The 25,715-nt window shown below is 44.3% G+C and overlaps 1 protein-coding gene across 6 annotated transcripts in view; it reads left to right on the plus strand.

Annotated features, from left to right (window-relative positions):
* LOC105432042 (kin of IRRE-like protein 1) overlaps window positions 1–25,715 on the plus strand; it is a 363,147-nt gene that overhangs the window by 140,244 nt on the left and 197,188 nt on the right. For all 6 annotated transcript variants that reach the window (XM_089070858.1, XM_089070856.1, XM_089070855.1 and 3 more), the window contains one exon: window positions 24,956–25,085. In XM_089070858.1, coding sequence (XP_088926984.1) covers window positions 25,042–25,085 — 44 coding nt within the window. In that variant the 5' untranslated portion in view covers window positions 24,956–25,041. The remainder of the gene's footprint in view (window positions 1–24,955; window positions 25,086–25,715) is intronic.

Genomic DNA, 25,715 nt, shown 5'->3' on the forward strand with positions numbered 1-25,715 from the left:
AGCTTTTGGAAAATTTTAATAATGTTGTAATATTTTTTCAATAATTTTTTTTCATTAATTAATAATAATAATTAAGCGAAAGGAAATTTAGAACCGTGAGATTACAGAAATAATATTTGGCTTTACATTTCGCGTTTAATTAAGAATTACGTTTGTACAATTTTTTACATTTTAGATATGTAAACGATATTTAGATATATAAAAAAACTGCATGGCAGTTATTGTTTTTGTTATATTAAACATATGCGCGTGACATATATTTCTGATATAATTAAACGTAAAAAAGAGAAAAATGGAACGCTTTTTGTGTTTTCTTTTTTCAATGACTTATCGAAAATAACATCTTGAGAAAGTCTTACATCTAATAACGCCCCTGTTTATTTTATAAATCAGCCCATTCACCGCCGCACACGTTAAAGCGGTTACGGAGGACGTAAGCGCGGCTGGTAAACGCGTGACGTGGCAGCCAACTATGTGCAATTTAAAAAATCGAAAACAGTGTTTCTCCATTAACGGAGAGACACAGCCTCCGGCGGTTTTGCGAAAAATCAAGAAGAGCGTGCGTATATCGAAATAGCTCGGGGGGGCTAAGCGGAACAACATAGCGGGGACTTCCCCGAGATAATATTGTCTTTACGGTCTTTGCCGAGCTTAGTGACTTCGATGCCTCGGTTTAAGAACCGAGCACACACCGAGGAACCTCGTGCTCCGGGTGTTTTCACCCGTAATATTTGGACTGCTTCGAGATCCCCGAACATTCCCCTCCCACACGAGCGCGCGCGCGGATTGCCCTGTACTTAGGAGACCAATAAAAATACCGACTACATTCTCGTACACGCAACGGTTACGGCTATACACGAGCGCACTTCGGCATCCGCCCGTGCTGAAAGGATTGTAATTGGATGGCGTTTAACGCGTTATTGGTATCGTATTATCGTATCGCGTATTCTATTGTCTACACAGGCAATTTCGCTTCTGTTCCTTGTTTTCTATGTGATATTGTACTATCGCATGCTAGAATAACACAAATTATTAATTCTTCCTCTCTCTCTCTCTCTCTCTCTCTCTCTCTCTCTCTCTCTCTCTCTCTCTCTCTCTCGTTTCTCCTCTCCTTTTCTCTTCTGTACTTTAATAACATCGATATAATTACGATTTCAATGGAAGCTTGATTTAAGTACATATAGTATATCATTTCATCGCTCGATTGTTCTCGTGTTATTTGAAACGATTATTTACATATAACAATTAGCGTGCGGTCACGTGAGCCTGTTGTTAATTGCAAGCGCGTATCTACTCCGTGTACAGTCCGGAGTTGCCTATCAATCGATCCGGGGGTTGCAACGATCGAACGGAAGTTTCGTCTAACCGCAAGCCAGGTTAAGGGGGTTCGATTAGTACGTGATTAAGTCTAATCGCGAAACTCGAAACGCGGGGCCCGGCCGCTCGTTGTGACTTAAAGCCCTCCTTTAATGACGGAAGAAGAGAAATTACACCATCTCCACTACACACTTCACCTCCCCCACCCCCACCCCCCTCCTCCTCCATTGGCATCCGATGCGCCGATGTGGGTTAACGAGCGCGAGGCGCTCGAGGGTATCGGCATTTTGTATCTGAAAACTACGGAAGAGCAATTCGAGGGGGGAGGGGAGGGAAAGGGTAAAAGTTATGGGCTCCGCGGGATTTTCTTTCCGCGGGATCAACGACGCGCCCATTGTGTCGAACTCGCTCCGGGAAACTCCTGCGGCGAGGATCGCGCGGCTCGGCCCGAGCAAGAAGAGTTTCTCCAGTCGTTATCTCTCTTCAGTGGCGAGATCGTGGCGCCGTGATAGCTACACCGCCATCCAGTCGCGGTGACATCCATTCGCGGGTAAATCCCGAAGATTCCTCTCCAGTATGGAAAAAGGAAGACGTGAATCGTCGGAAACAGTTGTCTCAAGCCGCGATTTCGCCGCTATTAACACTAAGGTATCTATCTTCGTGTCTTCCAGATATCAGAAGATCTGCACAACTTCTCAGAAATTCTAATTCAGCGCCCTTTTATCTTAATAATCAAAATGATAAAGATAAAAATGAAGCGGAAGTTCCCCTCAAACGTTCGTACAACTTTTCTTCCGCTCTTCCCTGTCAGCGATCGATCTGGACCGATTATACAAGACAAGGACTTTTATGAGCGAGCGTGTCAATTTTCCTTTAAAATATACGACTGGAAAATATTCTATCCTTATCCAAGTGACTCCGTGTTTTATTTTCACTTGTGCTTACGGGACGTCTCGCAGAGCAAATCCCCGATCGACCGTTTCGAATCACGTCCCCCTGTAATTTTGCTAATTATTCGGGGGGGGGGAGGGTTATCTCGTTCGCTCGCAAGAAAATATCGGCGCGGCGCGCGTCATCCGGCCGATCGATCAATAACGCAAAACGCATGTCGAAAGCGGAGATCCTCGAACCGGACCCTCTATCGCGCACGGCAGTAGATTCGCGATAACTCCGAACATGCAATTACCGTCGAAGTGGATTTCGACTCATCCCCCGCGCGCGTCCTTTTCCAACCCTCTGCCTCTCGCACTCTTCCCGCGCTATCCATGCGCTCGAGGGTGGAATGTACCGAGCACTTCACTCTCGTCGGGCTCTTTGGCTCGTAGATTCGAATTCAAATTTGCGAAAGCTTTCCCTATCCCCACTTCGGCCGGTGTTCTCCTACGACTCTTCTCCCCCTCGTCCGCCTGCTTCTCCCCGCAATATCTATGATGCCAATCGCATCCGTCCGGTTTCGCAACCGGCCGGAAATAATTGTCGACCTTCCGCGCGCTTTCTGCCCTCCTTTGACGAAGGGAATTTTACTCGTGTCGCGGATTGTCGATGTGTACATGTTCAATTAAAGAGCGTTAATTAAAATATATTGACACGACCGGCGAAACGCGGCGCCGTCGAAGCGATCAATTAATTAAATTTTATCAACGGCGCGTATTTGCGATTATAATGCGGCTCTTGACTGCGCGCGCGATTAAATGAGGATCGGAAGCATCGTTGATCCGCGCGATACGTCGAGGACATCCCGTAATTATTTTCGCTTCGTTCTTTCCAACATCGTTATTTATAACTGCAATTGTCATTTTTTTTTCTAATTGACACGAGCCACCGTTTCTAATACTATATCGCGTAAAAAGATCACTACACTTGGAAAAAAGAATCATACCGGCAACTAGAAATTTGTACACAAATAGCGCCTCAACTATGTATAATGAAATTGTAATAAGAACAATTATAATTGAGTCGCTATTTCACTATTAACTAATATACATATATTATTACTGTTGACTATTAGTGACTATTTTTAGCGTATTCAATACTATTTTCGCACTTATTGTTTTGAAAAATTAGTTGCAGCTACTTAAATTTCCGATAATTGTCATAAATATAGTTGCCAGAATTATTTTGCTCTCTCTCTCTCTCTCTCTCTCTCTCTCTCTCTCTCTCTCTCTCTCTCTCAATGTATGATATGCGGAGTGACAATCGAAAAGTCACTGAAATTAAATCATCCGTTATTTTACGACACGTGAAATGGAATGAAATTAAATTCGCTATGCCATAGAAGAACTTATTATTTTTATTAATATATAATCAATAAGGGATATACATTTACAAATTTGCGAAAATAGAAAGCGAGAAAATTACTTAACCGAGTTATATTTCCACGTTATATTTCAACGGCACTCCGGTTTTAATTTAGCAAAACGGCAAAACTCGATACGATCTCCTAATTGACATGAGCCGCACTTACGAGATTCGGGAGTTTTATGGCTGACGAGCTGCCGCTGCTCGAGACCCGTTCTGGCCTAACCTTTAGTACTCTTTCCATAAAGCAAGAATGGCCCTCCATACGACGGCGCTACCGAGAGAACTTCGAACTGCGACGGGTCAAAGTACGTCGTTCTCGCTCCCTTTCGCTCCTCGGCACGACTCCCACGGCGCACGGAGAGTGTTGACGACCGAGGAGGGAAAGGTGTGCACTCTGCGCTTACCTGGCGCTTACCACGTCTGCTCTTAGCCGCATTTGCCTTTAAAACTGTCGAAAATTTACAACCCCTTTGCCTCGCGCCTCGTGTGCCACTGGCGCATGTTTATTGCGAAACTTCCCCCGGTCTCCGCGGGCCGAGTAGTACTCGTTAGGGCGGGGTGAAAACATTTACGGAATAGAAAGTGAGATACGTTAATGAAGGACACGGAAGGTACCTGTTAAAAACCGGAACTCCGCCCCGGTGGAGAATTTAAATGCTGGACGCGCGAGGAAAGGGGAAGGGCAACGTAAAGGGCACGAGATTAGACAGATTATTTTTGCAGAGAGCGCGCGGCTCCGACGCGCGATTATAATTTCATCAAGAAATTAAAATTTCACTTGTACTCTTCTCTGGTTCCGGCATTGCGTTCTTCTACTTCTCTGCATCTATTTTACGCGGGCAAAAATATATCTCTGAACGTTTGATTTTTTTTTTTCTTTTTTTATAAGCACCAACCTCGTTTGCGTATAATTCACTCGCGGATTTGTTCGTGTCGAGGAATCACGAGACAAACGAGATTAGCCGAATTACAAAAACGCTGATATTTCCATTTTCTCGAGTTCGCGTCTGGCTCGTAAATTTATTCGAAAATCAATGAGCGAGCGCAGCTCGCTCATTACGATTGTTTCACATTTCGAGAGCCGACTGTGATTATTCGCAATGTTACTATACGGACAATTTTTCTCGAAGCGATTTCTTCATGATTTTCTCGCTGATACGACGCGTCCCCCGGAATCCCGCATTCAAAGCGCATTCGGCGAGACGTTTACCGGAATCGTACTTGTTGAGTCGCCTAATGGGCCCGGGGACGTCCCTCCCCCCTCCTCGCGCATCGCGCGGGGAAGTTGCCCCCGGCAATTTTTCACTCGGCTAAGTCCCCGAAACTCCATTCGATTCCAGATTGCTCGACTTGTTCGAAGTTCGCCGCCGTTGCGCCTTAAAGAATCCGACCGACATCCCCAACGACAGTACCCTCCTTCCCCCCCCCCCTCTCTACCCCTTCTTGCTCTCTTTTGCCGGCGTATGAATATAGATAAGATGCCACATCGCGTGGCGCCCGAGTATGCGCCCGTTCCTTGATGAAAACTCTCGTCGCAACTCGTTCCCGACGATTCTTACAAACTTGTTCTCTCCCTCTTCGAGAGATCCTACGCTCCTGTACGAACTTTGGTTCACGATTCTGTAGGAACAGAAGAGTGAAGGAATTGCTGCGGGGGGCGATTACGCCAGGAAAATGCGAATTCTTTTCGCGTACGTCGCGGGTCATTTTGCTAAATTATTCCGCAACGCTTCATCGGCAGTGCTCGTGCCTCGCGACGAATTGGAAAAGCCAGTTTAGCCGGGTATCGGCATTAATCGAATATCGATGTGAAGGAAATTAATTAATTTTACATATAGGACGATTATAAGAAAGCAGCGACGGATTCGGATTCGGTTGTAATGTGAAACGCGCACGATTAATAGTTAATCAAATTCGAGACATGCGATACGTACCTGTTTCAATTATGGCGTTTGATGCCGAGCTGCCAATAAATAATCCGTAATATCACGACTGTATCAAATCAAAGTGAAATCAAATTATGCGCGTTGAAGACGCTAATTTGATGCTATCAATGGGAAACGTCAAATGCGCCCATCCATCGCAGCGGTTCGGTAACCCCGAAGTTGGGACGCACGGCGCGTACGTACGTACGTACGTACGTACCTACGTATACTCGCCCGAAACTCGTCGTAAGGATCATACCAGATCCGATTTGCGCGCAGTTTAAGTTTCAAATCCCATTGCGGTAATTGACGTGGAAAACTCGCGTTCGCCGCCAGAGCGGCACGATGAAATATTTATTCGAGCGGGCGGGCCAACAAGCTGAAAATACGGCGGGAGAGGGGGGGGGGGAGAGGGGGGGGGGGGCGCAAAGCCGGGGGGGCCCCGTATGTAGTGTAACGAACACGTAATTGCGTGCACCGACCCTCGTAATTAAGCTCGCCCGAAGTACTCTTGATTATCACGAGGATTAGCCTGATGAGTCTGACCGTTTCATTTCGCGTCCCCAAGTCAAACGCGGCTACATTGACAGGCCCGGCGTAGCTTCCTCTCTCCTTGGATTCCGGATGCGGGTAATCCAGCGGTATTGCGGGCGCTACGCATACATTCCCCCGCTAATTGATCACAAAGATTTGCCAAACGGCAAATTAATACGTCGAATAATCAATTGGTTTATCGAACGGAATTGGAAATCGGATTATCGTTAAACAACATTAACGAAGTGGATTACTATAAGTATTATTCCCGAGAGTTGTTTGCGAAATGATGCATGGAGAAAACACAACTGGAACGAATACAATAATGCGTTCGAGGAAACGTTAGCGTTCGTGGAAATTAATTGCACTTATTGATTACAGTGTGGACGATGGTGGATATCCTATATAATAACCTATCAAGATCGTATAATTTTACATCTTGGTTGCGCTATTGATTTCAAAATGAGCAGCCATTAAATTTACAGCAGGTTATAATTGATTATAATTAAATCTCATATATAATCTCTCGCGCAACGTATTTAGCAGTGAAAGGACGATGTAGATTGCTTTTACTCAGATGATCTCGCAATCCCTATCGCTTCTATCTCGTTACCTTCTTATTATAATGCCATATAATCACACTCGTATAATTAAGATAATTCTTATTAATAGAGGCGTCATAATTTCCTTTCAACGAGTTCTATGACAGGATTCTGTCGCGCGGGCATTTATTCGAAATAAATATGCCCCGTGAGCGAAGCGAATGAATTTTAATCGAACATATCGAAATGGAAACATTAAATTAAACGGTAACAGTCAGTAAGAGTCAACACTGTTAACAATAATTTGTTTTTAAAAATAGCTTATTTATTCAGAGCTAATGTACTCGTGTGGTAATCAGTTAGTAATCAGTTGGCATATCTATTTACCTTGTAATTTATTTCTATTAATCTAAAATAGAAATAAACTACAATCACTATTAATCAATTTTTTTATTAGCCCCTTGTTAACATATTTTTATAATTCCGAATATTTATTTCTTTACTTCGCCGAAGATGTCCCAAAGGAGAGCCGAAACGAATTCTAATTATGTCCACGAAAAACTTACATTTTTTTTTGCTTTGAATAAATAAACTATTTTAAAAAAAAAAACAAACTATTAACGGCGTGGACTCTCACTGTTTAATTTAACTGTTTTAGTTTGTACAATTCGAGAGTCATTGTGGTGTGTGTTTTTTTTTTTTTTTACAATTTTTACAATTGTAACGCGTCGTGAATACAGCTTCGGAATGCCTCTCGATAATCAGGTTTGCTTTCGCTCGGCGGAAATTCGAAATTAGTAAATTAGTCATAAATCACCGTTAATCCCGGAAGAAACTATCGGGTTCTTACCGCGCTTCTCGATCACGTCGGGGCAATATTCCCGTTTATCGCGCGAATTAGTCGGATGAAACTGACCGTTTCGAGTCGAACGCAGTCACGTAGATCGCGCGCCTTCCGTATATTCCCGGCCGCAAAAAGCGAGGGGGTAGATGTCTGGGTGCTAGCTGATACCCAGCTAGCAGGGAGCATGTTGAAAGCATTAGGAAGTTTCTTGCGGCCCTCGCCGGTAGAAATTAGAGGCAATCATTCTCGGCTTAACCGATGCACGGTTCGAACGGTTTTGCCCGCGGCCCATCTCTCGAAGAAAGACGGGGATCGTCCTTCTAATAACGGGCAACCCTCGCACCGGTTGCGAGACACTGCGATTGTTTTGCGAAACCGTCGCGCGATAACGTTCCGATGAAATATAAGGCATTACCGATCGATTTCCCGAAATCGCCGAGTCCAACAGTTCGAGTTGTTTGCGGAATATATCCCGCGCATACACATAATTACAGAGATATTAATACAATTTTGTAAATTGTGTCAATATTTTTTTTTTTTTTTTTTTTATAATAACGTTAGTATTGCTGAATCGAGGATTTTCCTTGAATACACTTTCAACGATGAGGAAAGGAATTTTTTAGCAGAAACGCGAGTGTAATGAATGAAACATAAATGGGAGATAAAATGGGAGCTTGAGTAACTTAAGCAATGTATCACGAGTAGAATTGCATGCGTAGAATTGTTATTTAAAAGCGACAAGATCCTTCGATTATGAAACCTGCCAACGTCATTCTTTAGTGATTTATTCTTTCTTTATGCGGTCTTGTAATGTATTCGGAAACGTTCTATTTGAATATCTTCTGCTAGTTACGTATGCCAAGTTCATCCAACTAAAGACCCCGATTTCTCCTTAATTGAATACAATTCCACTCACAGAAATCTGTGCACGCCTTCTCTAAACTTCCTTTGTATTAAATTACGTTCGCTTCAAGTCGTCGAAATACTTTGAGACATTTAAAATAATTTATATTTCGTCATATTTGCTGCATTTTAATAGTTTTCGAATTTGTGTGTACATTTTAGAAATATATTTAAAATTAATGTGGACAGACAATACATTTCAAATAATATAACTACACACACACACACACACACACACACACACACACACACACACACACACATACACACACACACACACACACACAAAATTAGGAATTAATAATACAGCCAGAACATGAGATGAAAATATCAAATATTCAGTGTCTACACAATTTCATGTCGATGACTTATAATTATAAAGTGACGTAATTCCTCCCGTTTAAAGTCATCATCATTCTCACGTCAGCGTGCTTCAAGCGTGCAAAAGGATTTCTCTCGGATCAGTCGTTTCCGGAGAAGCGCCGGCCGTTGAATAATGATTCGCGTTACAACTCTCGAAGTGTCCGGCTCGGCGGACGTGTCTCAGAACGACGGCGAGAGATGCGACGTCGTAACGTCGCGGTGACGCTGAAGTAACGCGAGAACGAGCCGAAACGGACGAGCCGGAAATAAATGCCCGGCGCGGTGCGCCTCGTCACCGAGGCAGATTACCAAGGTAGAGACCGTCGGATGTGGGGGCGAGCCTGTGTGAACGCTCGGGTCCAGCGCTTCTCGCCAGCTTTACTCGCTGCTCCCCGGAAACGTGGAAAGCGTGAAAGATCGCTTCCCCGCGCGAAAGTACTTTCCATTTAATCACGCGGCGGACTATCCGGGTAGGAGTGTCTCTCTCTCTCTGAGCGCGCGGCGTTAATTGAATTAGAGAATGGAATTAAGTTAACAATTTCGCGTCCGAATGGCCCGACTTCTACGACCGCGGCGATTATACGTAACCGACTCCCGCTGTCGCTGTCTCCTACCCGGCGAGATAGCCCGGTAACTCGTATCACTCGTCGGCCTCGTACATCGGCCTTTGTCTTCCCTTTTCCGCCAGCGAACCGATATTAAATAATCCGCGATGGCCCGCACTTTTTAGCATGCCGGTGTCAAGTGTACCGTACGTGGTGGTACGTCGAGGACGACGGTAGGACGGTAGGACGGTACATACGTGTACCGATGCAAAGTAACGAGCACTTACGCTGATGAAATTACATTTAGAATTTCGCTGAAACTTCTCGACGCGGCGCAATCGCACGCGGCGATCTGGCACGCGTGGGAAACGCGTATATAAATCATTCTCGTAATACCAAATCACCTGCGCCCTTCCGCCCCACCCCCGCCGTCTCCGCCTGTCGGTGACGACGACGACGACGACTTTATTCGCGCCTTTAATTACATTTATGCGGGCGGCGTAAAATATTCTCGAATCGAGTTAAGCGGCGAGCCAAGGTCCCGCGATACTTCACGCTTCGCCACGCTTAATGACTCCTATCGCTTACGATCTGGAAGATATCGCGGCGTAAAATAAATGTGTGACCATGTGGAGCTTTCTACGTGACTCAATTAGAGCCGCATGAATAAACGATCGCCGGCGCTGCGAGCGCGTTACGGCTACCGCCGATTAATAGATAATTTTCGATATCGCGTACGTCGTAAATTCTTGCATATTAAACGCGCGTATTATCTTGTTATAAAATTACAACTGTGCGCTACACAGGGGGGGGGGGGGGCGGGGGGAGGGAGGACATATACGGTGGCGCATGATGACGACAAAAGCTCATTATGTTCACTCCGGCAATTGTGGTTTGTCATAATGGAAAATTGGAGGCACACACGTCTCATACAATGCATCATTCGTTTTATTATTGCCATTAAATACAACTTGTTGGGCAAGATTGTATACACGTTGCAAATTATTAAAACTTTCTTCAGCGTGCTAATATTTATGTAGATCTCCTTTATCGAATAAAGAATTAAAAATAAATCTCCCCAACTTTTTAAACTTTCCATAGACGTATTTATAACATATTCCGAAAATATTAACTTTTTCGCACCTTGAGATGTGTTTGTTTTATTTCTGTTTTTAACCTATGAATTCTCTATTATCAGTTTTTTACAACATGAAATCTGATGACAAATTTGTACGTTAAATTTAGAATCAGACAATATTAAATAAACAAATCTCATTTATTTTAATAATCAAATGTCAAGGGAATCCAGGTGTACCATCGATTTGATAAACGAGTGTTATTGATAATCTCCGATTTAAATATGAACAAATGTTATTATTTTTTCTATTATCTCAATGTGGGACTGATTTAAATAACCATAGGAGGATAAAAGATTCAGATCTTCGTGCTTGCGAAGCAATCTTTAATTACTGATACATCACGTGTCAAACAAGCCGTTCTTAGATCAACCTTCTACAAGTATTTAAAAAATATTTATGGTAAAAATATAAAATCAACATTACGTCTTAAATCATGATAAATTTATTAACTTACAGCAACAGTAAAAACAGGGATGTAGTACATAGTAAAAAATTTTTTTTATGCATAAAGATTTATTTATCGTTCTATTTATTTAGGATTGATTTATTTCAAGAAACTGTACGGGCAGTCACGCTAAACGTCGGAAATAATTTATTGAAACGTCTGTCAAGGTGGTCGATATGTATGTATGTATGAAAATCAAGCGAACACGACGCGACGCGATGTCACACGGCGCGGTTTCGCGGATATCAACGCGCGCATAAAATGCATACGTTACCGGACCGGACGCGTCGAACGCATAGCCGGTGCGCGAATGCACACGGGCGGTAGTTGACGTTACGCCTACGCGGAATGAATCGTGACGTTATCTCCGACGGATGGAATTAATTATTGGAAAGCGCCGGACGGTCAATTATTCGCAGTTTTAATTACCCGCGGAACGTTTCTACTGCGCCGGAGTATTGTGTCGTTGCCAAATATAGTTTGATGCCATTGGCACGTATAGCAGCGCCAGCCGACCGTTTACGTCTGTCCTCGCATTGTTCTCCATTTATCGCACGTGCTTATACTTGTGTTGTCTCACACACACACACACACACACACACACACACACACACACACACACGCGCGCGCGCGCGCGCGAGCACGTCTCAATCGAAACGATAATCTATCGCGACCGGATCGAAGGGGAATTTTTAAAAGCGAGCGCGTCCGAATTAATCGGCGTCGGAAAAACCACGTTATTTTCGGGGCAGGAAGTGTCTTTTACGCATATGACCGCACTCGAAAACGAGATATTCTGTCAAAGAGCAGGCAACATTGGGCAGCAAGTTGCGCTGACGCGAATCGACTGTTATCGCGTGACCGTAATGGCGGAACAAAACTTTTTAACGGTTTGGACGCTCTCACTGAATCCCGGACGATTCCGCTGAATTCGCGCGGAATCCATATTTGACATATTTTACTGGGAAAAAGCGGAAATATCAGTGAATCCCACACGTGCGCGGAACGAGAGAGAGAAAGAGAGAGAGAGAGAGAGAGATAATGTTTTGTCACCGATTCGATTGGTGCTCCAATCAGTGACAAAAAAATATTGTACTTCCTTTTGTTCTCAAATAAATCGAGCGCGAAGAGATTTTCTTTTGAAAATAAATCCAAAAGTAATCAGATCTCATCGCTCCGGCTATTTTCCTTCGTCGCTTAACCCTCGGGGCCGCCCCCGATTTTTCTACGTTGCGGGAGGATCGCGCCAAGGACTGTATAATCGCGCGTAACGAGACGCAATTACGGCGGAAAGAAGGAAATGAAACGAAACCGACCCGCAAACCGTCGCATTTGAAGCAGGCGGAGTCGCTTATTGCGACTGCCATTCCGGAATGCTGCAGCAGCGCGCACATGGGGATATAAAATTGCGTCGGCATCTTTGAATGCGAGCCCGAGACGACCGCCGTGTTGCCGTGGAAAAACAGAATAATAAAGACAAGCTGGCGAAACAAGCAGAAACCGGCTCATGAAAACGCCGATAACCGTGCCGCGCCACTTCCGGACGAGCTCCTCGTGGATTTGTCGAAATTCCGCTCGAAAATGCGTAATTTTATCTCTTAGGCCCGTTTCTAAAAAATTCTGTGAAATATATAAACTCGAGAAAATAACGATTAGTTTTACTTTAATACATTTTACGAAAAAATAGTTTGTTTAATTAGAGAAAGATATCACTTTTGGAGCGAGATATATTTATAATTTGGAAAAAAAGAACAATTTAAATTTTCTGAAATAAAGACATAAATGAAATTAGTTTTTCACGTTAAAATTGATATTACATTAATTTTTGCGTGTAACTATTCGCAAAGACGATAAATGTATATTTGATGTTAATATAGAACGTTAAATAATGAAATAATATATGAAATAATATTTGATGTTATTTAAAAGGGATATTATTGTAAAATGGACAATCATATCATTTTATCGTATTACGTATTTAAAATGGTATTAAATATCTTTTTGGCGTAATAATAGAAATTTTATGGACAGGAATTTTAATGGCATAATGAGCGAACTCTACACGCGTTTCTCGCGTGTATCTCATTAATTGTTTCGGCAACTTGAGCACGACAGCGGGACTAAAATTCATTGTAATCGGATCTGCGATGTTTGTAGCGCGCGCAGTCTGTGCCAGAACAGTCACAATAGGTGACATTATCAAGCACGGGATTTGTAGGTGGGGGGAGTGCTCGGGTCCGGGAGTTTGGCCGCCTATCTACCTCGCTTCAGGTCGGATATTTGCTAGTTAAGTGACGGTATTGACGCGTGCGACAAGCAAATACCAATATGCCGCCGTCGGGCATCGTACATATCTACCAACTAGATGACGATCAAACAATTACATTCGTTCGTGCACCGGCGGCCGTATTGTCAGGAAAATTCGGCGCGCGTTCCGTCGCTGCGCGTGCACACATTTTTTGATTCTTCCGCACACATATTTTACTTCATCCCGATTACGAAAATAACAAACGAACGCGAGCGATGAACGAGAGACGAACGGTGTCGAGTGGCGTAACATTTTTTCGCATCGCGCAGCGTGGAACTTTAAAATGGGAAAAATGAAGGGAGAGTGTATATATATATATATATTTTTTTTTTGGAACAGAATCTCTCCCTCATCGATCGAAGATAGTCATCGGATTGCGTTTTACGAGGAAAAGCAAAAGTTCGGAGATTGTTAATAAGCGAATAACGATAAAGCGTTTCTCGAAAATCGGGGGGTACGCTGACCCTCCCCTTCTCCTCCACATAAAAACTTTCCGAACGACGTCGGTTACAGACTTTATGAATCTCGTAAGAAAGTTCGTTAAGCTACTTCTGTACCACGTAATCCGACCTGACGAAAATATACTCGGGTTATTAATAAATAATGACGAACAGTCTCTCGTTTTTCATTTACGTTTTTCATTTAAGTCTTTTATTAAATTGTACCCTAAATCTCATATCCATTACATCAAAGGAATAGGATTTAGCTTAAACTTTGATGTTGATAATACCGATCTCTTCTAATACGATCTCCTTTTTAAATTGATGAATTCGCTCGTCACTGACAGTAAATGAGATAGCGAAAATAAAAATAAGCTTGCCAATAAAGATTCACGAAATTTTTAAGGAAATAATTAATTCTCGATTTCGTTGAGATCAACACGTTCGCCGTGGCATTTCTCCCGCTTTCTCCGTCATCCCTCCGCACGGCGAAGTATAATCGACCGCAAGATCATGGCATTATTTCTAAAGTTATCGTAAACTCGATCCTTCCATTCGCCGCGGATCCGGAATTCTCTTTTCTTACGCGAATTACTTCGGACGGAGTTTACAAACATTATTTAAAGTTTTCGAAGAACGTTCGCGGGAAGTCTACCTTGCCCTCCCGTACCGTTTCACCCCTTTTCATCGCGCTTGCACCCCGCTGTGCCCTAACGATCTCTCAAGTGGTCCGCCGACGCCAATTCTTTATCCAGAATTAATTCAATCTCCCGCTGTCGACTCGCAGTAACGCTCGCATTTATCTCGCAATTCGTTTCGAAAGGTGTGCGGTAGTTGCCATTTTTTTTTAAGCTTATCGGATCACCTTTTAATTTAGAAGAAACCACGCATGTCGCGGTTAATTGCAATCAACTTTCGGAAATCGTTTCGTGCGTGATAAGTCGTTTGCTATTCGGGGCAGTCGTGCAATTCGCGACTTTCAATTCACTCTCGGCCACTTCTTTTCGAGTCTTTTTCCCGGCGTGATAAACTGGCAAACTTCTTGGCTGACTCTTCCTCGGCGAGCCGACAACGAGGCGGCGCCGCTCATTTGCCGCCAATTTTATACCGTCCCCGTCGGAAATCACGAGGATAATAAAGGGACCGACCCCGTCTCCGAAGGCTTTCATTAACGCCCCCCCCCCCCCCCCCGGTCGATTAGATTTGCAACGAAAGTACATTAATTAAAGATATCTTGAATACGCTCGCCGTGCCGCTTCTCTCCCTCGTTCGGGATTCCGGCCTGGAACCCGAGCGGTAGTTGAAAATCTGTTAGACGATCGCCGGCCCTTTGCGCTGCAGTCGCGAATTATCGGACTTTTAATGAGCTTGATAGATTTTTATTCTTCTTGCTTTCCTTTCGCGAGAGTTACTTATGCGTACGTATATATATATATATATATATATATATATATATCTTCTCGTCATTAACCGAATCTAAAAAAAGAAAAAAAAAAAGAAATAGTTACCGAACTCCTGGAGGAAACGCTATATCGCACGCCCCTCGCGCGTCTGTGTTACGTAAATTTCATTTTGTAGGGTTGATTAAGGATAATCGCGTCTTGATATACCCCAAGGAATAATCCGGATTCACCTCCGCGGCCCAAGTTATAATCCACTGGCCATGAATCCGCCACGAAGATCGGGGGTCCCATCCCGCAAAGGTTTCGCGCGAATTATACGAGATCGGGTGGGGAGGAGGGACATGGAGGAAAGGGGGGGAAGAAGCGCTTTGATCCTCGGTCAAAGGCCAACGTCTCCGAAGGGAGCGCAATGTTACGTGGGTCCCTTGGCCCATTGTGGCTCCCATTGTTGCGCAAACTGCATTACAACCGGAAGTGGCCGCGACCTCCCTTCCGTGGCTCGTAACTCAGTGTCTCGCGGGCCGGTGCCATGGTGTACTACACAATGCACAACAGCAACGGCAACCACCAGCAACACCGACGTCAGAAACGTCGTCGCCGGCGCGTTTCTACGGACGCCGTCGTAACGTTCGTCGCATTAACGGGACGTTATACGTCGCATCAATGCCGAAGAGTCGTACGACGTACGTCTCTGCGTTACGTGTCGCGCGTTCGAAGCGTGCTGGTGGTGGCCTTTCCGCACACGTGTGCGGCGAGAGGAAATTAATCGCGCGGACTACGACGACGGCCCGCGAAAACGCGAGCGAGAAATTACCATCTCCGTTCGATTTGCGTTACGACCTCCGACCGATTCGCGTTACGACAGCGATCGCAATGAAGCGCGATACTTTATAATTCCGTAACGCCTCGCTCGCTACATTCCGTCGCGTCCCGTTTCATTGATTGACCCATTTTCGAGTCTTTTTTTTTTTTTTTTTTTTAAGCGCAATAACTAGTAGACGTTGAATTTTTAAATTTTATCAGTCGGCCAATCCTCTATTTTTTTAAAAGGGTCTTCGCTTGATATAAAAAGCGAATACCCTTGAATAAAATATGTTTGAATAAAATATGTTAAAGCATACGGGGGGAGGGGGGGGGGGAGAGCAGTGTTTGCCTGAATTTGAACCAAATACATGGAATAGAATGGCCACATGCACACATTCATACGTAACGGGATCCAAAAGATTATGTAATTTTCACGTTGTGATGCATAAATCATCATATCGATGAAGTTGAATAGCGGCGATATAATATACAGGATAAAATATTTGTAGAATCTGTAGAGTTACAGTGGTTTATCGCATGTTGCCTTATTTTCGGAAAAGAATTTGCATCTTGCGCTACAAGACAGCGAATCTCGAAATGAAACAAGAAACTAAGAGAGAGCTGAGGTTTTAAATTTGAATTATTCTCGTGTACTAACAATTCAAGTTCTTCTTTTCCACGCTAAGGTCGTTGTCCTATCAAGATTAAGGTAAATCCGGTGTAGAACCTGTTTAAAGATGCACCATCTGGGAGATGATTTGTTAATAAGAGTGTTGCGATCCAACAATTATCCGTTTATCGGATTTCCGATAAGTTTAGACATGTTCCCCGCACATCCTTATTATTATAAAGGTGCATAAAATTTTAAGCAAGAACATTTTATGCAAGAATTGCATTTATTTCGGTATCTCGAGCAGCTTATCTTTTATTGAGATAAAATAATATCTCAATTATTACGAATAATCCGCGCATAATTTGTTGTATTAAATTGAACAATCGATGCAAGCTGCCGCGCACAGCAAGCAAATCTGAAACATTTAAATTAGTTGACGGATGAGTCGGAGATAAAATTCCTAGCGAATTCTTTTACTATTTAAAAGTTAAGTGAGACGAGATATTTTCAAATACCTCTCGCGCGCACATTAAAGAGCTAAATAAGTAAAATACTTACTAATTCGCTCGTTCGTAGTTCGAGATTTTGTTTCTTTCTTTCTTATCTAAAGAACTTTGAAATGTCTCTGCTTGAATTTTTAAATCGTTTTACTGAATCCATTATCTATTTTTGCTGTCCGTTAAGACCGAATATAATTTTGCATATTTTGCATATTTTTTCTAATCTATTTTTTGTTCTAAAATTTCTTTGCACCTATCACACATGTCTGACACCCTACGCAGTTATCACCCACGAAAGAAGCCTGTGGGTAACCTGTTCTTAGGCAACAATGGGAATCTCTTGGGGTAAGGATCTATTAATAATTCTAAAGCGACGTCGTTACGCTGTAAGCGCACCACTGCAGCTCAAAGGAGAAAGATAGATAGATAGACAGAGTGAGAGAGAGAGAGAGAGAGAGAGAGAGAGAGAGAGAGAGAGGGAGGGCGAAGGGATAGAAAGACGGAAGTGGGGTAGCTAAGCGATTCGTTCTATTCTCTGGAGGCCGACCTCTCAATTAGCCTGCTTTCCTGCAAACTACGACTCCCCTGCGATGTTAACGATGCGCCGGCAAACTGCCCTGGAACGCCTGGCAACGTGTTTTCAGGATATCCTGATTTTCTTGATTCAACTAGTAAATCGGTGCGGGCGAAGCGCGTCTATAATACGGCGGACCGCTGCGGAAATCCGCGATTGCAGATCGCAAAATAAATTAAGTTTTTGGCGTATTCGATAATAGCGGGCTTGCGTGTAACTTTCGGTGAGTTGTCGGAATTAACATAACATTAAATTTATTATGAAGCTACGCCACGTCGAGCCGTCGAACATCGAACGTAATGCTCCTATTATTCTTATGTATATAACAAATCTACGTTGCATATTCGTCGTGTGTGTACATATATATATATATATATATATGTGTATAGAGGATAACTAGGTAGTTTTACGTGACGTTGAAGAAAACAATTTTGAGTTTCGACGAGTTTTAAAGCCACCGTACTTTTACAGTGCGAAAGATTTATAGAAGTGTAAAATTCTCGTTTCGACTTAGCTGCAACGCAAATGAATCCACGAGTAATAAAATAACTCATGTACGGCGCGAAATTGTACGTGGCTAAACAAATGGGTAGGGGGACCGGCCGCGCGTGATGGATATAACACGCTCGTAATCCAAATTGCCTTATACGATTCTACACGCTCGATCGCCGGCAGCGCCCCGTAGATGGCCCATGAGACCTCGGGCCGAAGCGGAATTGCTGTTACTTCATCGCAACTAACCGTCCGTCCGATCCGGCTAAGCCCATATCATCCACCTGGATCTCGCGCGACGTTGGTTCCCTATTATTTTTCATCCCGCGAAATCGAAGCTCTTCGAGCTTCGGTCCCGGATTGGCAGGGGTGCGGGAAGGGTGGGGAGGGGGGTAGGAGGGGAAGAGGTTAATCCACTCTTTCGTCGAATTTTACGAGAGTCGCCTCGTAGTCGGGTACAACCCGCCGAAACCGGGTCGCTCGTAAACGTCCTAATTAATTTTACGTGGTTCGGCTTTAACGGAGCTTTAACACTGCGACTGCGATGGGGGGGGGGGGGTGAGTTCGGTCTGGGGGCAGCTTTTCCGCGATATACTCCGGCCGTCCTACCAGCTCTACCCTACCTTACCCTATCCTATCCTACCCTACCCTCGAAGGATCTACCCCCCGAAGAACCATAGCAAGTTTAATCCCTGCGGTATGGAGCCGACGGGAACTTTCACGAGGCGGCTTCGTGCAGGCGAGTTCAGCCAAGACAAAGCGCGGCGCGGTCCAATGAATTCCCTTTCGCTCTCCGCAGCCAGCGTTTTGTCAAGCGAGGAAATTATTTGCCAACAGGTCGGTCGGTGCAGCTGACAAGAAAAATCGAGGACACTTGCTCGATACGCTGCAACATGGGGGATTAAATTCCCCGAGGGATATAAAGTATTTCGCCGTGGAGGATTGTTTGTGTAGGAAACATTCCTGTTAGACGAGAATGTAATGGAATGTAACACGGTGTCTGTATTTCATTCACGACGTACGGCGATATAGAAATTATCCACATCTTTATCTCATAATTATGTAGCCTGAAATACACACAATAGAAAGACCATTTTTTTTTTTTTTTGTAAAATTTGCGTTGATAAATACGTACAAAATATATATGACAATAAATCATGATAAATAAATCATGATTGTAGACGTGATACGGGAAGAGATTTAAACGCATCGCGGAACGTCGGGCATGCAATTATCACTTCTCCGCATCAACATCTTACGTCCATATTAAATCGAAACCTGTATTTCCGAAGATATCCGCGGGGAATATGTGCAAGGAAAAGGATACGCGCAAACCTGCGTATCGCGTGCACAATATCCTTCTCATACATATCAATTCGGACGAAAATTCTATATCGGGGAAACCGTTGTTGTTGCGGTGGAACTTGTGTGTGGAATCGTTTCTCATGGCGCACACCGTAGTAAAGCGCCAGATGTAGAACGCGCTCGGGGGAGGGCGGGAGGACGGAGCGGGCGGGTCACCGAACCTTTCGCGATCGCAGAGAAATTCCAGTCTTTTAAAGCGACCTTCTCCATTCCGGTCGCTCGGAGAAATAAAAGCATAGACGACTCCCGCGGAACGGAAGCATCGCCGACGCGACGCGACGCAACGCGACGCGGAGCGGACGAATCCTCGTCGCGAAAATTCAAAGGTATAAAGTGTCGACGAGGCGTCTGGCGTCGACCCTTGTAAAGACGTTGAATTTTATGAAACGTCGCCGGGAAACGTCGTCGGTGGAAATATGTAAATACGCAATAAAGCGTAAGCCCGGCTTGCCCGCCGTCCTCTCGCCACCACTTTCGCCGCAGCTTTCACCAATACTTCCCTTCCCCTGAATCCCCCCCCCCTCCCTGTGCCGTGTCGTTTCCGCGTAACCGCAGAATGGGAACGTGAAATCCCGATGTGCGGACCGCGCGCTACGCCCGATTCTACCACAAATTCGAAGAAGACAAGGATAGCGGATCGCGTGATTGCGTGAATTTTATGTACCGTTTCCTTTTTGTCTCGGCGACACTCCACGCGAGATTGTGCGCTCGACAAAAGCGGCGCCTTTTTGTCCCTGTCAATCTTGATTCTCCTTCGAATACGAATTCCCGCGAGCGACGGTAATCCGCGGATTGTCCGAGCTTGCGTTATTAAGGAGTTCCGAAATCGGTCCGGTAATTTCTTTAAGATTTATGAACGATGAGCTTTTACCACCGGCATTGCGAAACGACTCTTCGCCATTAAAACTTCGTGCAGAGGGAAGATTCCTCGCAAACAATAGATCCTCCGTGCCACGCTCGGCTCCGTGATTCACAGAGAGCAAAAACTCGCGGAACTCTCGCATTCCCTCTATTTTCCACCTCGGTTGGGCCACCGCGGAAAATTAAGGAACTGATTAACGCGACTGCTAATTTGTCCTACCCCCGGCGCTGCCCTTTAACTTAATACGACACGAAGTAGACGTGAAAAGGAGATGGGCAAAGGGGGACAATGAGCGTAGACAATGGTGAGGCTGATACGCTTAGTGGAAGCAAACGGGATTTGCCAAGTTGAGGAGACCAGCCCGAGAGGCGTGTTACGAGGGTAGCAGGAGAGTGCTCAGGACACTTAACTACCCCTAAATAACGGATGTAACGCCGTGTTTCGGCCGCTATCCCCGAATCAGTCCGACTGTACCGACTGCACTCGTAATACGACAAAATTGTTCCTATTGCGGGCTAATTTACGGCAGATACATTTGTATTTTGAGTCCTGCATCGAAAGCACAGTGATCGGTTTATCATTGGAGATAATTAGTAAGTAGATAAAATAAAATAGTAGATAATTAGTCGAGATTATTTTACCTCGCAAATTCGCAAATTTGTCGTGTAAAAGGCTCAAGAAACGTTACTCGAGCGCAAATGTAATGCAGACGCTGTAATATAAATGTATACCTTAAACGCAAAATATACGGACATTTCGACATTTGTCGTTTACGAAGATCTCGTAGCTTCGGGACGATCGTATGTATCTAAGTTACATGCGATATAGCGGCGTCGTCCATTAACGTATATCCGGACCCGAGCGATTACGGTGTAATGGCGACGTCGATACAACGACATGATCAATCTATGTCGCTCCTGGAGATTTATGAAAATACTTGCTTTCACTGTCATGTCGTGGCTCGGCGAAGAATGCCGAGGTATAACTTGAGAAAAGTTCACGCGAAAATCCCCCCGGAGAGAACACAACGGACTCGACGTCCACCTACGTCTTGCCCCCCCCTCTCTCTCTCTTTCTCTCTCTCTCCCTCCCTCCCTCCCTCTCCCTCCTTTTCCCTTTTTTTTTGTTCTTCTTTCTCTCGGACGGAAACTTCGGTTCAATCTTCCCTGCACCACATGCTGCGCGATATTAACGGATGGAAAAAGAAAACTAGGGGTGACATTCTCAAAATGTTCCCCGGGACGGGTCGCATTAAGATCATGAGTTTGATCTCTCGCTCCTCGTTAGCAATTAATGCCTCCCGCGGCGAAGTTTTTGTCGGGAAGTTTTCATTATTCACGCGGTTCTTCCCGGCAGATGTAATGACCCGGCATTATTAATAGAATTATGTAACTCTCTTCTCGACGCGAGCGTGCGCGCGTGTGCCCCCCCCTCCCCAGCTGTAATTACGCTCGCGAAGCTGCCGAGCGGGCGCTGTTAATTATTAATGAAGACATCATTCTGAAACGCGCGAGTGACAACGTCACGACGATGTAACCGAACATCTGTCGTCGTTACCGCGGCAGGTATATAATTGAACGTGTTAAAAACGTAGCGAGAGCGTCACACGTCCGTTACGTTACGATACGCGACGTATCCGTTTTCCGTATCTCCCTCCCTCTCCCCTGCAGATATTGACTAAACTTTTTCAAGCTCTCCCGGCACTCGCGCAGGATGAAACTTCGTCCTCTCTTCATGATGTTCTCCTTTTTGCACACAGGGCGAGGACGTGTATCGTTGCGCGCTTGGCACTTTGAGCGCGGCAAATGGACTCTCTTTAGGACTTTCCCCTTAATATCTTATTTTAAAAGAGACGTCCGAGACGTTTTACGTATACGCGAGTTTTTGAAATTGTATTATTCCCCGCTACTCGTTTCTCTCTCTCTCCCCCCTCCCCTCCCCCCGTTTCAACCTCGCCCGTACGAAATCGGACGTGGCGGTTAACGAAAAGCGATCGGCGATCGAAGTGAAATTTTTCCCAATGTGCGCGACGCGAATTGATCGAAAAACTTGCCCAATCGACATTACGACGCGCCGGATCGTTCCGATTTCACGGATCGACAAACCGACTGGGAATTGCACCTTCCTCCCTCCCTTCCCTCCCGTCCCTTTCCACGTATCTAATTTTTGAAATTAGATTAGAGATCAGCGGTTTACTCGACGTGGCGATTTAACCCGAAACGATTTCACGTACATCGATTTTCGGAAACGCGCCACCGTTTTGCGCCGGCCTTGAACGAAAACGCGGGGCTGAATGCCGATTTGGGTCGATAATGAATTCATTAAATGCGTTTCGAATGCTACACGACCGTCGCCCGCCATTAGCGCGCCGCTGGACATTTCGAGCGGCGCCTCGGGTCTTTGAGGGTTAATTGCGGACGTGTTGCGGAATTTCATTAATCGAAACGGCTTTCAAGGCTCCTCTTGGTATTTAAAGTACACGCGTCGATCGTCGAACGATTGACGGTCCATCGACAGTCACGGCTCGCCGATGCGGAAATCGAGGACATAAATATGTAAACGCGGTGTAAACTGAACGCGGATTTCCAGGTACGGAAGGCAATCGAAATCGAATGCGTTCGCCGCGGCTGAAAGCATTGTCGACGCCATTGAATCGCGAAGCGACCAAGCTTCACAGTGAGTAATTACTTCGCTTTCTTTTCTCAACGCGGTCGATTTAACTCTCGAAGTGTGTGTCTCTGAAATCTGGTCACGGTATTACGTTTAAATTTGTCGACGATTAAACAACGACGCGTAAAAACGAGACGCTCAAAACCGAAAACCGTGAATTGCATAAGATACGCACATAAAATTATAACGAATCCACGGGGGTTTCTTGCATTTCTCTCGCACAATCGCTCGAAGACTTGCGGCTTTCCCGCTGCCGTTGCTGCACCGCGGCGCCAGCAACTACCCCGTTAACCGAAGGGAAGTAAACGGCTTGTTGCGCGTCGACGAAGCCCATTTTATGCCCTGGAAAAAGCGGGAATTCAAATGAGCACCGTTACGCCGGGGCGTTTATATGATAAAGAGTCGCCCTTAAACAATATTTATGCCCGTCGTTGGAGCCGGAGGCATGCAATAAATACTAAGCCTATGCTAATCTTTATACTTGTCCCTTGCTCGCGCTGATAAGGTCCGTTAAAATTCCACCAGAACGATGTAGGTTGTCAGGAAAAATATCATGTCGATTATCGACAGGGGACAACAGCGAAGGATTTTTGTTTAGATTTTTTTTGAAATCTCCCATCTGTTAATATTTTCTGAAAATATTTTTCCATTACTTATAAAGCAAATATTACTTTAGTTATTATTGGAGAGACAATATCCTGTTTATCTTGTATATGGTTTTTTCTTCTTCAAAAAACAATTTTATTTCAATAAAGAAATTAATTTAAATTAATTTAATGTTATTTTCACAGTTTCATAGTTTTGTGGCAAAATAATTTATTTTTATCTTTTTCATGTTCATGTTTATAACATTCCGACATGATGTTGTTTACAATAACGATGAAGTACTTTACAAGTTAATATTATAATTTTGATATTTAGTTATTTTTTTGTCGAGAACAGAAATATGAAAATCAAAAAAGACAATGACATTTTACACATTTTTTTTTTTTTCAAAGGATCGTCATTGTTAGGGGAGATATATTATTGTAGACAGATCACATCGAGTTGCAAAGTAATCCGTCTATGGATACAGATGACTCGACCGAACGTGATGTTACTTTACTACGAAGCAAAGACGCTCGAACGACGGAAGGGTAGATTTCCGTGTTGTTACTTTCATTTTGCGCAGGAGGATGCTTCACCCTCGTTGTACTTCGACGGCAGGAGCCAACGGCGATCCGGTGGCTTGGCGCGCGACAGAAAATCGAGAGCGGCGAGGCGAGACGCGGTCGCTTTCTTTCTTTCTTGCACCGGTCAACGACAAAAAGTCCGGGGGATCCTTGCGCCATGAACTTCGTATCCCCTTCACGGAATTCCCTTCACGGTGTGGTGGCAATACCCGGTTCGCCTCGTCACGCGGGAAGAGAACGGAGGCAGCCGATCGAATCGAATGGAAACTCGTTTCTTGGAAATAGCCTACCGGAAATTTACGGAAGGAATTGGCCTTCCCGGGCGAGATCTGACCAACGAGCTATCCACTTACTCGAATCGGTCCAGTCGGATTGCGCCCCCGGCTATGGGGGTGCGCGCGCGTGTGTATGTGACAAGGAGAGAGCGAGAATACTCCGCGGGAACCACCACGGCAACGATCGAGGGATGTCCCGCGGAAAAACGAAATTTCATAAGCCGGATCTCTTAATCCCATCGTGAAATCTTCGATTTGGATTTTATCATCCAATCGCCGCCGACAGCGACTGCCAAATCGCCGATATTCCTGATATCGAGTCACACGCGAATATCACTTATCGATTTACACGCATACATTTGCGTAATTTCTTGCTCGCTGGGAAAATTCTTTGTAAAATTTGTTTTTCGATAAAAATTCCCTGTCAAAAAAGATCTTTGCGAGATCACGGAGAAACAAAAATGAGAGAGTTCTTTATTAAAGAAACCAATAGACTTGATATATAAATGTAATTTTAATTTAATTTTACAATTTAATTTTTTTAATTAATATTGCATCAGATTTGTATTACAAAGGCGGTAAAACGATTTTTAAAACAAATTTAATTGTCTATTTTCAGTTCCATTGGTGAACATCAGCGTGGTGGAGGGAAGGCCTGCCGAATTGCCGTGCGACATAACTCCTCCTGGCGAAGACGTGCTGCACATGGTTTTCTGGTTTAAAGACGAAGCCGGAGTACCGCTGTACACGTGAGTTTGCAATTTCGTTCTTGTTGCATGCAAAATCTCTGCGGAATTAGCATTTGCGAAATTGCGTTGACTACGGAACGACCGTAGCTTCAACTAGGCAACGAAATATGCAATAGGTATTTACAATTTCTTGGAGGCATATCCTCTTAATAAATTTCCAATTGGACACATTCTAGAACCGACCTTAAAAAAAGTATAGTCATTAATTATATAATTTAAAAAAGAGCTGAAAAATTACACTTTATATATATCTAAATTTTTAGTTATACCAATATGTAACGTTGTAATGTTGATATACTTTTTTTCAATTTTTATGCCAACTGCTGGTTTTTATCAGCGGTTATAGAAAATTCGAGAAAGTGTCTTTATCGCTCCAAAAAGTGGAAAAATTTGATCAAATCGCCTTCGATGAGGCGAGTACCGATGCACTATTCATCGCGACAATCATCGAAATTGGCATCGATGATTTCCGACTCGGAATCCGATGTTTCGATTTACCGTTTTCCCAACTCATACGTACTTGTACGTTTGTAAAAATTTCCGGAGATACTCCGAGGATCTATGGATTCTCGCGACTAATACGTAGCAAAGTCAGCCCTATTGCGGCGCCCTTCTTTATTACGACATCGT

This window comes from Pogonomyrmex barbatus, unplaced genomic scaffold, assembly GCF_055798465.1.
Source record: "Pogonomyrmex barbatus isolate J1 unplaced genomic scaffold, ASM5579846v1 scaffold11, whole genome shotgun sequence".
NCBI classification, from domain to species: domain Eukaryota; kingdom Metazoa; phylum Arthropoda; class Insecta; order Hymenoptera; family Formicidae; genus Pogonomyrmex; species Pogonomyrmex barbatus.